This window comes from Mytilus trossulus, chromosome 3 (genome assembly GCF_036588685.1).
Source record: "Mytilus trossulus isolate FHL-02 chromosome 3, PNRI_Mtr1.1.1.hap1, whole genome shotgun sequence".
NCBI lineage: Eukaryota > Metazoa > Mollusca > Bivalvia > Mytilida > Mytilidae > Mytilus > Mytilus trossulus.
Genome location: NC_086375.1, coordinates 16033544 through 16050763, shown reverse-complemented (window position 1 = coordinate 16050763; position 17220 = coordinate 16033544). Strand labels below are relative to the sequence as shown.

The 17220-nt window shown below is 29.3% G+C and overlaps 1 protein-coding gene across 2 annotated transcripts in view; it reads left to right on the top strand.

Annotated features, from left to right (window-relative positions):
• The window catches only part of LOC134710247 (ribosomal protein S6 kinase delta-1-like), a 32572-nt gene extending 15834 nt beyond the window's left edge, over positions 1-16738 (top strand). For both annotated transcript variants that reach the window (XM_063570523.1, XM_063570522.1), the window contains 6 exons: positions 1747-1905; positions 2478-3958; positions 4301-4428; positions 7727-7809; positions 8845-8940; positions 9248-16738. In XM_063570523.1, the coding sequence (XP_063426593.1) occupies positions 1747-1905; positions 2478-3958; positions 4301-4428; positions 7727-7809; positions 8845-8940; positions 9248-9364 (2064 nt within the window). In that variant the 3' untranslated portion in view covers positions 9365-16738. The remainder of the gene's footprint in view (positions 1-1746; positions 1906-2477; positions 3959-4300; positions 4429-7726; positions 7810-8844; positions 8941-9247) is intronic.
• The last annotated feature ends 482 nt before the right edge of the window (positions 16739-17220 follow it).

The following is a 17220-nucleotide window of genomic DNA, read 5'->3' as shown; positions in this document are numbered from 1 at the left end:
AAATATATGTGTATTTATAGAAAAAAAGGAAAAATGTGCACTAAAAACGAATTATTATTCCAATCTATCAACCAAAAAGTTTCAACTATTGGTACATTCTGAGAAAAAAAAGTAAAAAGTATAAGAATGAAACTAAAGATATTTTAGAATAAATCTCATTTGAATATTTTTGACATTATTTAACTTTTTTTAATTAATTTTAAAAAAAATACACTGTTGTGATAATTTAATATAAAAAAATATCCAATTAATTCTATAACAACTAGAATATAAATGCAACTGTTCAGTATCAAAGCTATAAATATGACACAATTTGAATAGAAATCTCCTTCCAAGGTAGCATTTTCTTAAAAAACAACAACAAGAAAATATCTTTCAATTAATAATCATGATTACTAACAATGCCAGTTAGAACTTCAACCAGAAAGAGTTTTTACTGACTATGAAACAGCAACCTACAACGCAGCACGAACAGTGTGGACCCGTACCACACATCACCTGGAAGGATGGCACAACAAACTTAAGAAGAGACTGAAAATGCCCACCCAAACATCTAATATTAACGTATTCATATCATGAAAATTATTCAGAAACTAATGAACTATAAAGACACTTTTGTTACTGAATATCATTGTTTTTAAACCTTTTGTCTTTTTTGTTTTCTTTACTAATAGATAATTGGTAGAATTAAAAGTGGGCAAACCAGGAGTAAACCGAAATAATCTACCTGTTCAGGTGACAGGTTAACTATTTTCAGTACCGGACATCATATAAATTGATAATTCTATTCACAATTATTTTCTTACATTTCAATGGTTTGTATCTAATTGATTTAGTCCAAAAGATTAAAATTATAAGAATTATGTTTATAAACATCATTTGATGAAAAAATTTAAAAAGGTTTTATATAATAAATCGTCAGAACTACTTTGTATGAACTAGAACATGTGTGCGCATGTGCACAGGTGGGAAATTTAATTATGCATCCTACATTTCTTCAAAAATGCTAAAATTATGATTGATAACTGTATCTAACATTCATTTCAAGTATTTTGTTGAAGAAATAACATCGAAACGCTTCTTCACTCAGTCGTGCTTTGTAATCGTTCACAGATTTTACGTTTCCATTTATGGTCCATGTTTTACCATTGTCAAGTCAGCATCTGGTTTTAGGAAAATGTGATTTTAAAAACCAAAGTAAAGTTTTTGACAATGTCATTTTGCACAAATAAAGAGTCTATGGCAAATATGAGCATGCTGATGTGCACACTTTGAATGATGCACTGCCAATTTAACAGTTTACATCAGAACATCAAATTCATATCAAAGTATCGTTTTTTTATTAATGTAATGACGTCAATCATTGGTTTGTCAACTGATTGCCATAATTACCTTTTGTGACTTAGTCTTAGAGATTAAAATCAGAATCAGATATAAAATTTCCGGCTGGCTTAAATATTTTTTGGAAGCCCTGCTTTAAAGACCTTTAAAAGCATTTGATTTCCTCCATTATGGACATAACTGCAAAAAGATTTATGAAATAATCGATTATTTTTTCACATGGTCAATTATAATTTTAACTTTTTCAAGGGCTGATAAAAAAAAAATTTCAAAATTATTCTTGCAAAACAGTTGGATAGGTGTGAATTTTCTTTTGCAGTACATGAACAAGATTTGCAAATTGGTTAAATGCACTGTAATTTTTGTATCTGTAGTAAGAAGATAATTCACTTTTTATTCTTGTAGACTGCAGACAACATGCTGTCTCCATCAGGTGACCTTGACCCTACATTGAACCTGATTAAAGCACCTATATCTGAAATGAAGAATTTAAAAGTTTTAGGAACTATAGACAAAGTTTTACTAGTGATGGATAAAACTTCTGATGAAACTTATGTTATCAAGGTATTTTATCTTATACAACTATATTGGTATGGCATTCAATGGTGAATAAAAGCCACACAGTGTTGTAAGCGATAAAAGGCATAACAAAATGAGAAACAATTCAAATGAGAAAACCAAGGGCTATTACAACAAAGCAATAAATGTTAAAAACAAAAAATAACAAAATAACAACCAAAGACAACAACAGAGTTACAAACTCCTTCCTTGGGACAGACACAGAAAGATTGAGGCAAGGTTTCACATGTATGTGAGTGCTAAAACCTCTCCCTAATTTAGGGTAGTATGTTGCGGCACGACTTGAAGTACAAACTATGAAAATTTGATGATAAACCAACAGATCAGTATGAAGTTAAAAAATAAAATAACATGAAAACAAAATACACAAAGCACTGATATAAATCATGTAAAAGTATTGTAGTTACTGAAAAGGCTTATAAGTAAATCATATTCTCCCATACTTATATGAAATTTTTATCTCATTTTTTCAGCATGTAATTTCTTAATATACACAGAGATGAAGTGATTAGTAGCTTACAGTTCATTTTGTTTACCTTGTCTTCTTTGCATTTCAGACAATACATAAATCAAGCGTGTGCAGTAAATTCTACAGAACAATAATGCCATTATCATGTCCGTACATGGTTCATTTACATAAATTTTATGAAACAGAAAATACTGTTTATTTGATTCTACAGCATGCGACAGGAGGAAAACTCTGGAATTATATAGGAGAGTACTTACAATACAATAAGTCAAATTCCTCTATGAATGTTGACAATATTCCCTCACCTTCAACAAATGTGTATTCAGGATTCAATACTTACACAAATTCTGCAAAAGAGAAAGACAAGGTGGAAGTAGAAAATGATCAAATTAAAAATGTTCCTTCCGACGATATATTAGGTGACGGTCCTGAGTTTGACAATGAATCTAGTCCTAAACAATTTGAGGAAAACAAACTTTCGGATAATATAAGTGATATTAGTGATATGTCTGACGACCGAACAGACAATAATGGGTCAGACAAACCTGATTTGAATCGTATTGAAAGTATGTCATCAGAAGAAATTATAGATTTTAATGAAGCATCAAAAATGTCAGAACAGCAGGAAGACGTGTTTCAAGAATTACTACTAAATAGTAATCAGACAAATTTAGAAAATTTTAGCATTAATAGTATAGAAAGTAATGAAGGGAGGCCACGGGTGGATAGTATTATATCTGATAACATTAACATTGAGAGTATTCCTGAAGAAAGTGAAATATCTCCTACCCACCAATTATATAGCCATACCGAAGAAGATATAGTCCACCAGCCACCCATTAACAACTGTGATCAACCGGTTAACTGTGATAGTATTTTCAATGGACAGCAAATTAATGAGAAGGATAATTCTGATCCTGTTGTTCTGCACCGTTCTGTTTCAGGAAGTTCTGGTGTAGATGAGGAAGCAGAAGCCATTGTTCAAAATGCCAAAGATTTACTCAGAACGGTCGAGCGAACATTGTCACAAACTGATACAGAGGTTAACAAGTGTATTTATCCGGACAGTGTTGAAAATAAAAATCTTTCACCAGATAAAGATCAACTTAACGACAGCTGTGATACATTGACTGATCATAATGAAGTCAGTATATATGATGTAAATAGGTCATTCTCAGACACAAATAGTGATAATGAAAGTAAACCATGTGAGTCAGAATCTAAAAATAGAAGTGGTACAGTGAAATCTTCATCATCTGATACTTTATCAGATAAAACAGAAAGTAAAAAAAATTCAAGGTCATCAACTCTAACTGATCAATCAAGGTCAAAGCCACACAAACTTTCCAGAATGAATTCTAAAGAACTTAGTCGTTCTGCATCATTTGAACATGAACTAAAATCTCCAAATTTAACAAGACAGAGAACTCTGTCTGATGTATTCAGACAATTAGATTTAGCCATGTCAAGTCCTGAGCAGGTGAGATTACCTGAGACATGTATTCGACAGTGGATAGCAGAAATTGTTATTGCAGTGTCAAGGTTACACGCTGAGGGGTTAATTTGCAGGTCAGTATCATGTTATATGATATAAATTTTTAAGTCATACCAAATATTTTGAAAATTTTTCATGTAGACTACAGGGATTTTCAAACTTATCTGTGCTGACTTGATTATTTTATTTAATAAAACTGATAAACATTGCATAATTAGACTTACTGTAAATAATCTTAATTGATTAAGTACATGTAAGGTGATGTTTTCCTTGTACCATTTAGGGATATTTTTTAAAGTGAAAAAATACTTTTTATTGTTGAGTATCAATTTATACACAATTTAACATACAATACAATTTTAGCCACTGCAGGTAAATCTTGCATAACATTTTTGCTTTTCTTTTCTCCCTCACAGAGATTTAAGGCCAGACAACATTTTACTAGGGGAAAATGGACATATTTTACTGTCATATTTCTGTCAGATTAGTTTGACAGACAGAATACTTAACCAGGAGGCAGACGACCAGTTTTATGTAGCGCCAGGTAAGTGAAACACAGCTGTTTTTAGTCAAAAGGCTAATAACAGATGTTAACAAACTTAAATTCTCTAGAATAGACATGCTTTTATTTTTTTTTAAATAAGACGATGTGGCGTAATTTGTAAGAAGATGTGTTATGATTAACAATGAGACAACTCTCAACAAGAGACCAAATGACACATGAATTAACAACTACAGGTCACAGTATCATATACAGTACAGGTAGGGACTTATTTTTATGGAAGCCTTAATCCGTCTAGATGTCAGACTGGTCGGACAGTTGTCCCAGAGTAATAAACACCTGCTGTGCAATATCCAAGTGGAAGGTCGTAAATCAGTCTGTACCAGCTTGATTAGAATTAAATTTTACCTGTACAGATATAATTGTATTTATGGAGATTAGATAAATGTAAATATTGTTTTGTATTCAAAGAGAAAGAATTGAAATTAAAATTAAATATAAGAATTTAAATTAAAATTTAAATATTTAGAATTAAAATTAATAAATTAAATATCATGAATGTGGGATTTTTTTTTTATAATTTGAAAATGAAATAAAGACGATTTTTAACAATTTATTGTACATGTGTTGCCAATTATTATAATACATGTAGTTTGGTATTTGCATTTGAATTTGTAAACCGTAAATATTTCATCTAATTCAAAATAATAAGCCTAATAACAACCAAGACTGTTTTCAATCGAAGTTTAAATCAAATTGTTGAGACATCAATCCCGTAAATTATACGAGTTTTCATTGATGGTTATATTATTTCCCCCTTTTAACGTCCTGTTCCTTTATATGTTATTATTAGAAACACAATTTTAAGTATAAGGCCAACATATCGTATTTATAAAATATGTATAGGCATTGTGAATAAAGTTATTTTCCTTTTGATACAACTTTCCCCGTCGGAGCCTCTACATCAATTCACACCTGTCAATCATTTCTCGCAAGTAAAACATTTTGGTTAGACAGATCCCTCGTGCTTTCTATTTTGACATATTTCCCGTTAATCTCTTTGAAAGTCAAACAATTGGTTTCTTTAAATACAATCTTTTATGAAAATCGCCGGTGTTTTTATTATAAATATATTTTACGAATCGATACACGAAAATCAAAATTTAACCTTATATAGTTTATTGAATAAATGCACATTTATACCCCAATGGGGTTGAAGGCTTATCGTACTATTCATGATCAGCTGTCTTTACTTTTTCGTCGTACTTCTAGTCATTCTATAGCTCGCGCAGTCCGTAAGAATTTTTAAATCGATGTTGTCCGAAGTTTAAAGGAGTTCTCCAAAGTAGAATATTTAAATGGGAATCCGGGAAATGACTGATAAAAATAAAACAAAAAATAGTTAAAGAAGACTAAATCTTGTTTTGATTTTACATGTATGTAAATCGATTAAATTTCTATTCTGGTCAATCGATCAAGAGCCTCAAAACTAACGCACAATACTGTCAATCATTCCACATCAAATTTAATCATGAATGGATTTTCCCACGGTCGTTCAGTAAGGTCACCTGAGTTTACTGTTACGACATTTCCCGCCATATAAGAATCTCGTGCAGTGGACAAAATCGATCTTTAACATCTTTTATTAGCATTCAATAATATTGTGAGTGGAGTCAAGTTAAAGTTCAACCACGTGCACACGCCGTTGATCACTAATATGTTTATCATGGAATTATCTTTTCACGGCAAATTTTTCTTAACAAATTGCTGTTAAAAATATATTACATACAAGTTTTCTTTTTTACATGGTTGTGCGTAAATTAATATTACGCAATTAATTTAAGTTCGGGATTTCGGGATTAACACTTCGGGATCTGGGAATTCTTTTTTCGCGATGTCGGGATTTTGATTTATTTAAATTCGGAACCTTGGGACTTCGTGTTTTTAAGCTCGGGATTTCGAGATCCGGACCCTATTTACCCCCTACCCCCAAATGCAGATCAATTATATAAATTTAGCATAATGAACAAACACGGAAATCTTAAAATAAACTTATGTCCGGGAAGAATGAATATCTTCTTCTAGTGTTATTTTTTGCTTTATATTTTATTGATACATCTCCAACTTTGAAGTTTCGGACAATAAATTGTTTACAGTAAAAAGTAAAAACTACAAAGAATTAGCAAGCTACTAAATAATATACAAGTATTGCTCACTGTAATTATTTTTTATATCTCGGAACTGACCCAACACAGACTGAAAATTAAATACATATTATAGAAATATTTTGCATGTGGCCGCGTCAAACTAACCCTGGAGACAGCATTCTGCTAATGGATTTACGAGTAAAACAAAAATAACCGTAAGCTTCCAGAAATAGAATACATGTAAAAATATTTATGTTTGAAATTTTATGCAAACAAATAAGAAACAGATACACAAAAAAACAAAAAATAAACAACAAAGAACATAGAACAAAAATAATTTTGAGGAACAAATTAGAAAATAAATAGCAGTTGAAATATAAAAACCATAATTAGAAAAATAGGCTTTTTTTTATTAAAACAAAGTTTTCTCCAGTACTTCACCTGTAAAAATATTTTATGTCAAAAACGATGTAATCAATAAAGTGACCGAGAGGTTAAAATTACAGGTAACCTGATTCTGAAATCAGTGAACTGTAATTCTAGCAGCACGGATTAAGATGAAAGGACAAATATATTGCTAATCACACCTGGATTTGTTGATTAATGACCATACTACCTACCATAAAAATGTCCGATTATTCATATCCGACTAGACGGATTAAGACATCCATAAAAATAAGTCCCTACCCGTACTGTAGCCTTCAACAATGAGCAAACAACAACCACTGAATTACAGGTTCCAGACTTTGGGACAGGCTCATACAGAATGTGGCAATGTAAAATAGTTTTATTTTTGTAATTTGGTAAACAATTACTAAAAAAAGAGTTAGAAACTTTCAGAAACAAAAACCAAAAATCATAGACTTAACCATATAACTCTTAAATCATCAAGTCACTGATAACAGATTCGACACACACAGATGGATCCGGATGTTGAATTTGAAATTGAATAGTTTAATTCATTGATACAGTAAGTGGTTTGAAACTAATTTAATGTCTTTCATTCAGTATTTATTGACATTTCATTGTTGTTACATATATATATATATATATATATTTTAATTCTGAAAATGTTTGACATGGTTATCAATATTGAATTCAATAGGTTGTAGAAATTGACCTTACATGCATGGCACAACCTAGTTAGATGTGACATGTGCAAAATGTATAGTTATGTATAATTAATTTTTCAGAGGTAAATGGTATTGGTAACTACACAGAAGTTTGTGATTGGTGGAGTGTTGGTACTTTATTGTATGAACTAGTAATGTGTAGGGTAAGTTAATGAAGCCTTACCAATGATTATTATTAATACTAGTCTTACTAGACAAATATTATTGAGGACAAAATTAATTAAGGAACATTTTTAATAAAAAATATACATGATTGATTTGTTTCAATTATGCTTTATATAGGATGTTAAATATTTCATGCATTATCAGGAAAAATGAATAAACAATAAAATATGTAGGTTCGTAAAAATGGGAAAGGAAAGAACAAAATTTTAATTGGTAGTAAAAGTCTGGTATATTGGATAAGGACAAACATTTGCAACATGTCATCTTACTATTATAACCCATCAAGAGATGGTTGTGAAAGTACAAAGAGTGTGAACTTTTTACTTCAGATTCAGATTTCATGTCCTGACCAGATGTGGCTGCATATTATTTATATAGTTTCAAGGCCAAAAAGAATTCTTTTTTGGAGGTCCATCCCCTCATTTATCATAACTATTATCTATACAAAAATAAAGAGATGTGGTATGAATGTCAATTAATGAAACAACTATTCACCTGAGTTCCAATAGAAATTTATAAGCTTACCCATACTTGGAATATGTAAAAAAAAATCATACTTAAATTTAAAGAGAAGTTGCTCATTGAAAAGCCTCACTTTGTGTCAAGTTGTTAATATCATACGATATTTATACATAAAAAAAATCTATACATTTGTAAATAGGAACATGTACAATGTACTTGGTTTCTCTTGCTATTTCTAATATTTTCTCTTTCTTTGACAGTGTTACTCCTAAAGAGAGATCACTGATAACTTGTTCTCACACATTTTGACATTGCTGATATGTTCTCCTCACCTCTCAAACAACAATACAAGGATTACCTCGTGTCTGAGCAGGTTAATATACTATAGGTAAAAAGAAGGGAGATAATAGATATAGGAAGATGTGGTGTGAGTGCCAATGAGACAACTCTCCATCCAAATATCAATTTATAAAAGTAAACCATTATAGGTCAATGTATGGCCTACAACACGTAAACCTGTCTTGTTATCTATTTATTTTCTATTATTTCAGAGTTTAAAGAGCAGCCATCCAGGAGGAATCACACCACATACACAGTTATATCTGCCAAACACTGCTTCTGCCGAGGCCCATGGTTTATTACACCAGGTTAGTTTGTATCATATACTTTGGTCTAATTATTGATGTGTTTTTAAAGTATGCATAGTTTAAAGGGTTGTGGTCAACTCTGAACATATTCATTTAGGTATATTTTGCATGATATTATGCCCACACCTTTTTTAGGGTAGCATCATTCAGTATCTCTTAAAGCACTCCCACTTTCTTCACTTATAAAAAGTTTGGGTGACTTTGAAATAGCCATTAGTGCTATGACATATAAAAGAAAGAATGTGAAATTTTTTAACTTTGCACCACTATTAAACTTTTTTTATCTGATTGAATATTTTCTTTTCAGTTATTATGTTATAACCCTAAAGAAAGACTGGGCTCTGGTATAAATGGAAGTGAAGACATCAAAGCTCATCCTTTCTTTTCTGGTATTAACTGGAACCAGTTAGAGAAGTTAACATGACAAGACTATCCAGTGTGATTAGAGCCTTCAGAAGGAAATGAAGAACAGATACCAGTTTTATCATCTTGATTAAGTTGAAATGGACTGGAACATTCCTGCCTCATCCAGCCTCCATGGATGAATAGTTGACCGATTTAATTTCCCATAGTTTTAGAACATTTTTAATTCTATTTTTACAATGAATATGTAAGACAAAGAATCAAATTCTAACAAGTTTAGAGAAATTTTAGTTTCTTTGGGTTGACATTTTGATGTTTTGATTTTTTGTGGGTATCACAATTCTCAGTTTCTCAATGAAGTATGTGATGTACAGTTAAGTGATCACTGTACTGTATTATAAGCTCTGACAGCATAGCATCAATTGACCAATTGATGGTTGCAAATTAAGTTTACTGGCGAAGCTTTATCAGAGCCAGTAAAGAGGTATTTGCCACCATCAAATCCCCAATTGGTGTTGTTGGAGCTTAAAATACAATATTGTTATCTCCATTCTAATGAAATTGATAGGAAACAACGTTAAATCATACATTTAAAATCTGTCATACGTCGTCTGCACTTGCATGTACTTTCATAGAATCAATTGTGAATTGATGCTTTAAAAATTAGTGATGTTATCCAATCAAAATGAACTTTACAAACAATGTTGCATTAGAATATGCAGTAACAGTATGCAGTATTTTTTTGGAAAAGATATTTAAATGGAAAAATGAAAAAACTTTTATTCTTGTTCATGTCAACTGTTCAGTATTTTGAATCAAAATGCTTAGAATAGTAGGATGCATTATAGAGTTGAGTTATGCTTCTTATATCCTATTAGACACTACAGGAAAATTTTATCTAGCTATCTGTATTTTGTTAAGGTCACCAAGGTCATCTTGTCATCAGAGTTGCATTTTCATTTAGAAAAAAGTTTAGAATTGGTTCTTTATTTTTTATTTTTTTCAATTAAGTTGAAACTTGATTGGTATCCAATGTCATCCTTTAACTGAAATACAATTTCATAAGAATGAAATACATAATTTATTCTTCAAATTAGAATCAATTAAGAATATAAAACAATCATTTACCAAATTATTGTTCAGGAAAGTTTGAGATCCATATAATATACATTGGCCAGTACTATTTACACTTCATTTTGTGCATTAGTTGTTTTTGCATTCATTTGAATGAGCTGTTTTTTCAGTTCATTTTTTTTTTGCTTTAATTGTTTTTGCATTCATTTGTATGAGCTATTTTTTTTATTTTGTCAGAAACTTCAAATTATCCTTTTGCTTTCTAACTGGCAAAATAATGCAAAAGCTGTTGTTTGAATATATGAACTTTCCACAATAGTGGCAGTTACTGCAGGTGCATAAGATTTGTGGGTTCCATTACCAGTCAGCTTAAATTAACTGTGAAATTTGTATTTTCTGCTTTTCTGAATAGCACACAGCTATTAGAGGTTAGAACAAAGAGTTTGATTTGGAAACATATATCCTCCATCATCCTAAAAAAACTCGTCCAAGATACCTTGTTTATAATTGCACCTGAGACAAAATATTTTAATTTCCATGCAGCACTAACAGGAATCAACAACCTAAATTAAGATCACATGATTTAATTATGACTTAGCAAAATTATGTAAATGTCGACTTACGTATATGTCCATTTCAGCCCCTGTGGGATATAAGGCCACAACAGTAATTGTAGATTCATTTAGTTTGTGGCTTGAGGAAAATTATATATTTTGTTTGTTACTTGATTTTGTTGTTTTGGTGAGCATTCAAGCCTATATAAAATTTGTTCTTTGTTGCATGTTTGAATTGGGTTTGGCTTATACCAAAGAAACCCCTGAAAATTGGTATTCCTGGAATAATAATGAGTCCACAGTTTCAATAGTTACACAAATTGAAACATTTTTACATACACATACTATAATTGACATTGCATAAGATGTAGTGAAGGAGGTACCTAACTCTACAGGGAGATAACTCTGTAAAATCAGATAAACGCTTTAATCACCTTGTATTGTTAAGGGAATTTTAAGCTTCCCAATGATCAAAATTAGTGTATGTCAAACTGCTATATAACCAACCATTTTTTTCTGATAATGTGTCTGGTTCAATTTTTTTGAAAATTTGATATTTTAGTCAAAGGTTCAAAGCAAATATTTTGAAATTTTTTACGAAAATTAATTTAAGTCGAGGTGTTAGGTACCACCTTAAATAATAGTAAAACATATTTATTTTTAAATCGCACATAGTTATAATATATTAGTTAAAATTATTATACTAGTTAAAATTATGAGCCTTTGTTTAAATTTCATGTAGTAGATTTTATATGAATTTCATGTTTATGTAAGAATTTATTTTTTTTCATATTTGCCCTACCCACCGATATATTTTATTGAAATGTTAACTGTTTTTAAAAAAATACCATGTAACTAATAAATTGTGTTCGTCTTGTTTGTGGTAGATCATTAAATGATAAATATTCCTTTAAATCACTGCACATGTCTATTACTACTACATATTGCATTCAGGGTAATAGCAAATAGATCACATGACATGTGGCTCATAACTAAACTTCTAAAAGGAAAAGCCTACACATGAGTTACTTTATATTTTGTAAATTATTTTGTGCTAATATGTATAACTGTAAATTCTGAAATTATTGCATGCATTTATTATTACAATTTTTTAAGAATGGACAAGAATGTGAATTTATTATTGTGATATCAAAAAGTGCATACAGGTCTATATTTCAGTTATTAATACAAAACCTCGTAATAATATCTGAGACTGAATTAAAAGTATGCACTGTTTTGATGAAATAATGAAACTGAGAAAAGGTCACAATTTAGTTTTTACTTATTTTTTTTCCTAAACTATTTGTACATGATTTTTCTTCTTCAACAACTAAACATATGAATGTGCTATTTTACCCAAATCAATTATAATTTCTTAGAAGAATTCTTGAATATCTCATTTTTAATTATCCATACTTTTGGTTTTTGTATTTTGATTTTGGAAAAAAACAAGAAAGTATTTGCTTTGTACTATAATTTTAAATTACTATTATTAGATAATAATTGTTGAATTGGATAAGATATGTTATTTCAAGTAACATACTTTGACCCACATTTATATTTCTGCCATGAGCAGACGATAGGCAGCAATTAGCCTCAGGGCAGACTTGCAAAGAAATTGTTGAGATTAGTTACATTTGCTCACTTAATAGCAATAAGACTTAGGTGGTACCTAACACTATAGTGAGATAACTCTGTAAAATCGGCTAAAAGTTTTAATCATGTTGTATTATTAAGGAAATATTAAGCTTCTTAATGGGGGTAATGTCAAATTACTATATATACAACCATTTTTTTCCTGAGAAAGTGATTGGTTCAAGTTTTTTGAAATTTCCATATTTTTGTGAAAGTGTCAACAACTACTTTGTCAAGATTTTATGAAAATTAAATAAGCCAAATTATTTTAGTCAAGGTGTTGGGTACCTCCTTGATAAAGGTTTTCATAATAGTTGAATTATATTTAAGAATAATTGATATATTATATACTTTTTTTTTTCTCAAGAAATTGACATGAATTTGGTATAATTGAATCTTTGCAAATATTGAAATCACAAAAGAAATAGATTAAGGAGGCTCGTGGGTACAAAAAAATCAGCAAATATTTTAACTTTTTTTTTTCATTACAAATTTTAATAATTACACTATTGGTTGTTACTTTATGATATGGTACAAAAATCAACCAAAAAGAATCAATTTGTTTTGGCCACAGACGACTTTTGAAATGTTAATATCATTGAAAAAGCTCCAAATTATCTCCCTTTGGTGAAAAAAATGCCATTTTTACACTAAAATTGAATTATCTTTTTAACTCATTGGTGACCTATATTTTTTATTATTTTTTCTTCAAATTAGCTGTACTTAAAATAAACTATTGTAAAATTAAAGTGATTTCTGTAATTTTAGATTTTTTTTTTCAAATCTCGATATTACCTAATTTTCTCTTATTAGTTCAACAGAAATAATTATCTAAACACAAATGCATGCTTCTTTTGATAAGGCAGATTGTGAGCTTAAATGAGTGGTGACCCCATATTTTTATTTTATTTTCCTATTAGGTATAGGATAAAGTTTATTTATATAAAAAAATAGCGAAATCCTATATTACAAAAAAAATAAAAATATACCCACTAGCCCCTCAAGTGTATTTTACTATTGATTTATCTTTTAAAACAACATATCAATAAGCTAACTTCATTATAGTATTGGTAAATTATAATTTTTTTATCTTGAAAAGAAAGAAATGTACAATGGAAATTTTTGTAAAACTGTTGTTAATTTATTGTTGCTTTATTCTAGTTGTAACAATATCATAATTGTACTTTGACAAATGAGAGAAAATCTTGTTTGCTTTTTTAAGGCTATATATCTTTAAGCATATGTTTTTGTACTAAATCTATTATAGGTTGTTACCCCTTTAAATAAAGATTTTACAATTTTACTTTAAAAAAAATCGTAGTTGAAATGTTTTAGTAAAAATGTACTAGAGCATGCATACCTAATACAGAGTATTTATTATATACATGTCATGTTCACTGGAATTTTAAACACACTAAATGTACTTCTAGGTGAACATTTCACTGCCTTTTCAATTTATCATTTATACAGCAGAAATTGTAATTTATCATTTATGCAATTGCTGTTCAGTTAGATTTTACATACATGTGAAAAAATACCTGTTTTAAAAGTTTTTATCAGATTGTTTATTCAAAACCAAAATATATTCTAAAAATAATATAAACTTGAGAATGTAATTTTCATGTTTAAAAGTACTGCTTAAAAAAAAACAGTTTGATGAAGCCACAAGGTGAGTATTACAATAAAATAAATTCAATTTTTGTATTGCAATATTCTACTACAATATGTCATCAAGAAACCACATTAGCATTATATTGTTGAGATTCACAAGAACAAATTGCTAGCATGATAATCCAACTCAGACTACCAAATGACACTTTGATTATTTAAAAAAGAGTATTAAGTGTTCATAGTTGTATGCATTTGTTTATAATATTTCTGTTTTGATCAATTTTTAATTTTCATTTTCATTGATCATGTTCTTTTTGTTGCTATTTTATTTCCAAAAGTGTTAGAGACTAAAGGTTGTTACTTTAAAAAAACAAGCATTGACAATATGTTACCCAACAGCTGTCAGAAATTCATGAATTATATTTATTAAGTACTTGAAGTTTGACAATAAACTTGAAGAATAACGAAACTATTTACCTTTAGTTGTTTTAGTTTTACACACTTAACCCTTTCCTCCATGATTTTTTTTTACATACTAGATTCGCATAAGATTTTTTCAATAAAAAAAAAATCATCAGGTTTAAAATATTAATGCATTGTGAAAACAAATATTTCATCAATGAAATTCCAGTCAGATATTCTCATGAATATCCTTTTCATATTGGATACAATTTTTTCTAAGTCTGATGTAGACATTTCCTAGTCAAAGCGTTTCAACTGAGGTACTACACAGACGTCAAAAAGCGTCATTATGGAGTAAATGGGGTGGCGTCAAAAGGTGTCATCATGGAGGAAAGGGAAATCCTGTTTTAAATAAGTGGCCACAATTTCTTCAGATTTTTACTGAAGTGGTAGACTATACTTGAGTTTGTACATGACTTGTTTTGACTTTTCTGTAACTTGATGTAACTTGAGGTTATGCTGTTTCCTGTTGTATTATAAATTGTTGAATTATGATAATTTGTAACTATTAAATCTAATCATATTAAGTTAATTGACATGTAAAAAATGCTCAACTGGTACTCATGTGTAAAACATGAAAACAAATGTTCTTCCAATCTCATTCAGTCTTATAAATCTGTCCACTACAAAATATTAAAACTGATATCAAACTACAACTTTTAAATGAAATATCATTGTAATTGTGAAATATTAAGGAAGGAATTTTGATTTTATATTAAAAACAAAACAAATATTTTATGTACTGTACAAAATATTTTCAAATATTATACAAAAGATGTATTTTTTTTAGGTCAAATATAGTTCCTTTGGTATTTTGAATTTTAAGTAATTTCATATGTCATTTTCTCTTTTTTTTTTATTTCTCTTCACCCTATTATTTCCTATTCATGATTTTTTTCTTCTTGACTCTTATATTTTTATACCTAATATGCTATATTCTGTAAACACCATTGACATTTTTACCAGTATTTGATAAAGCAAAATAGTCCAAATTACAATGAGAAATAAAATCTTTACATAATTTTTCTTTATATAATTGTGCTTTAATTGGTTATTCAAATTTCATCTGACATCAATAACTTTTAGGTTTAAGATGATACCTACAATTTTATCAGTTATGTGAAGTATTGCAGTTTGATTTTTATAAAAAAAAGTAAAATAATAAAAAACTAAACTGTAATGGAAATTTAAAAGAGTAAAATGGCAAAATCATCAGGTTTAAAATATTAATTCATTGTGAAAACAAATATTTCATCAATGAAATTCAAGTCTTCATGAATATCCTTTTGATATTGGATACAATTTTTCTCAAGTCTGATGCAGACAATTCCTAGTCAAAGCGTTTCAACTGAGGTACTACACAGACGTCAAAAGGCGTCATTATGGAGTAAAGGGGGTGGTCTCAAAAGGTGTCATCATGGAGGAAAGCTCAAAAACATCTAAAGAGTGGAAAACAACTGTTATTATCATGACTTGGTACAGGTGCTTTTATGTAAACAATGGAAGATAGCTAGCTAAACTTCCCACTTGTATGACAGTCATTCATTAACTTGACAACAATATGTAAGCAATTTCAATTTCATACTTTATATGAATTTCCATTTTTTTCTCCGGAACATACTGATAAAGTTCTAGTTAAAATTAATGAAACTTTTTTTTTAACAAAAATGGATAAACTTTCAATTTAGTTAATTCTATCTATATTTGAACAATCGGAATCATCTACCAGCTTCCTAATTTTATTTCAAGTGCCTTTCTATACAACCCCATATAAAACAATATCTGTATTATCAAATGCTTTTAAGTGACATTCTTTCTTCCAAAAGCTCACATCTTGAGTAATTTCACTAAGTGCTATGAAGTAGTTCACATGCTTACAGATAGATATACAAGGACTTGTTCTGGTTTGTGTCAGAAGTTCTTGGTTTTTAAAATTTGTACTAGTGCACAATTGTTATGAAATAACTTGGTTGTTTATACTACCATGCCATATTGTTAAGATGTATTTCAAATTTATATGTGATAACTAGAATAGTTCACTTTAAATTTATTTTCAAATTTTGATGTTATATGGTGCAATATCTATTAAATGTTATAAAATCTAATCAAATTGTTTGTTTCCTGTATTATACTATTGTGTCATGTGGTTGTATGATATTTGTGGACTGTTGCTTGTCTTTTTTTTATGGCTCCGCAATGAAGTTGTCAGTGTCATATAGTTTTTGAGTGGGAATGATGATTATATTGATACATAATTCATTGCTTCAGTCAATATGACAATATAAAGTAAGGAAATGACATCTAATTAAGATTTTTTTTATTGTTTTAAAAGATTATATGTGTGCTCAGTTGATACACGTCTTACAATCTTTATGCATCTTTGGACTCAACAGTTTTAAAAATGATGAGTGCAGGACTCGTGGACTAACCTTAGTGAGAACCCTGTCTCTGTATGTGAATCAAAACAAAAAAGGGTGTTTTTTATAATAAATACTAAATGCAAACAAGCTATAGTAAAACCTTAGGCTTTGATTAGTATAAACAACTGAAGATCCTCATGAAATGGGTGTGATAATGATTA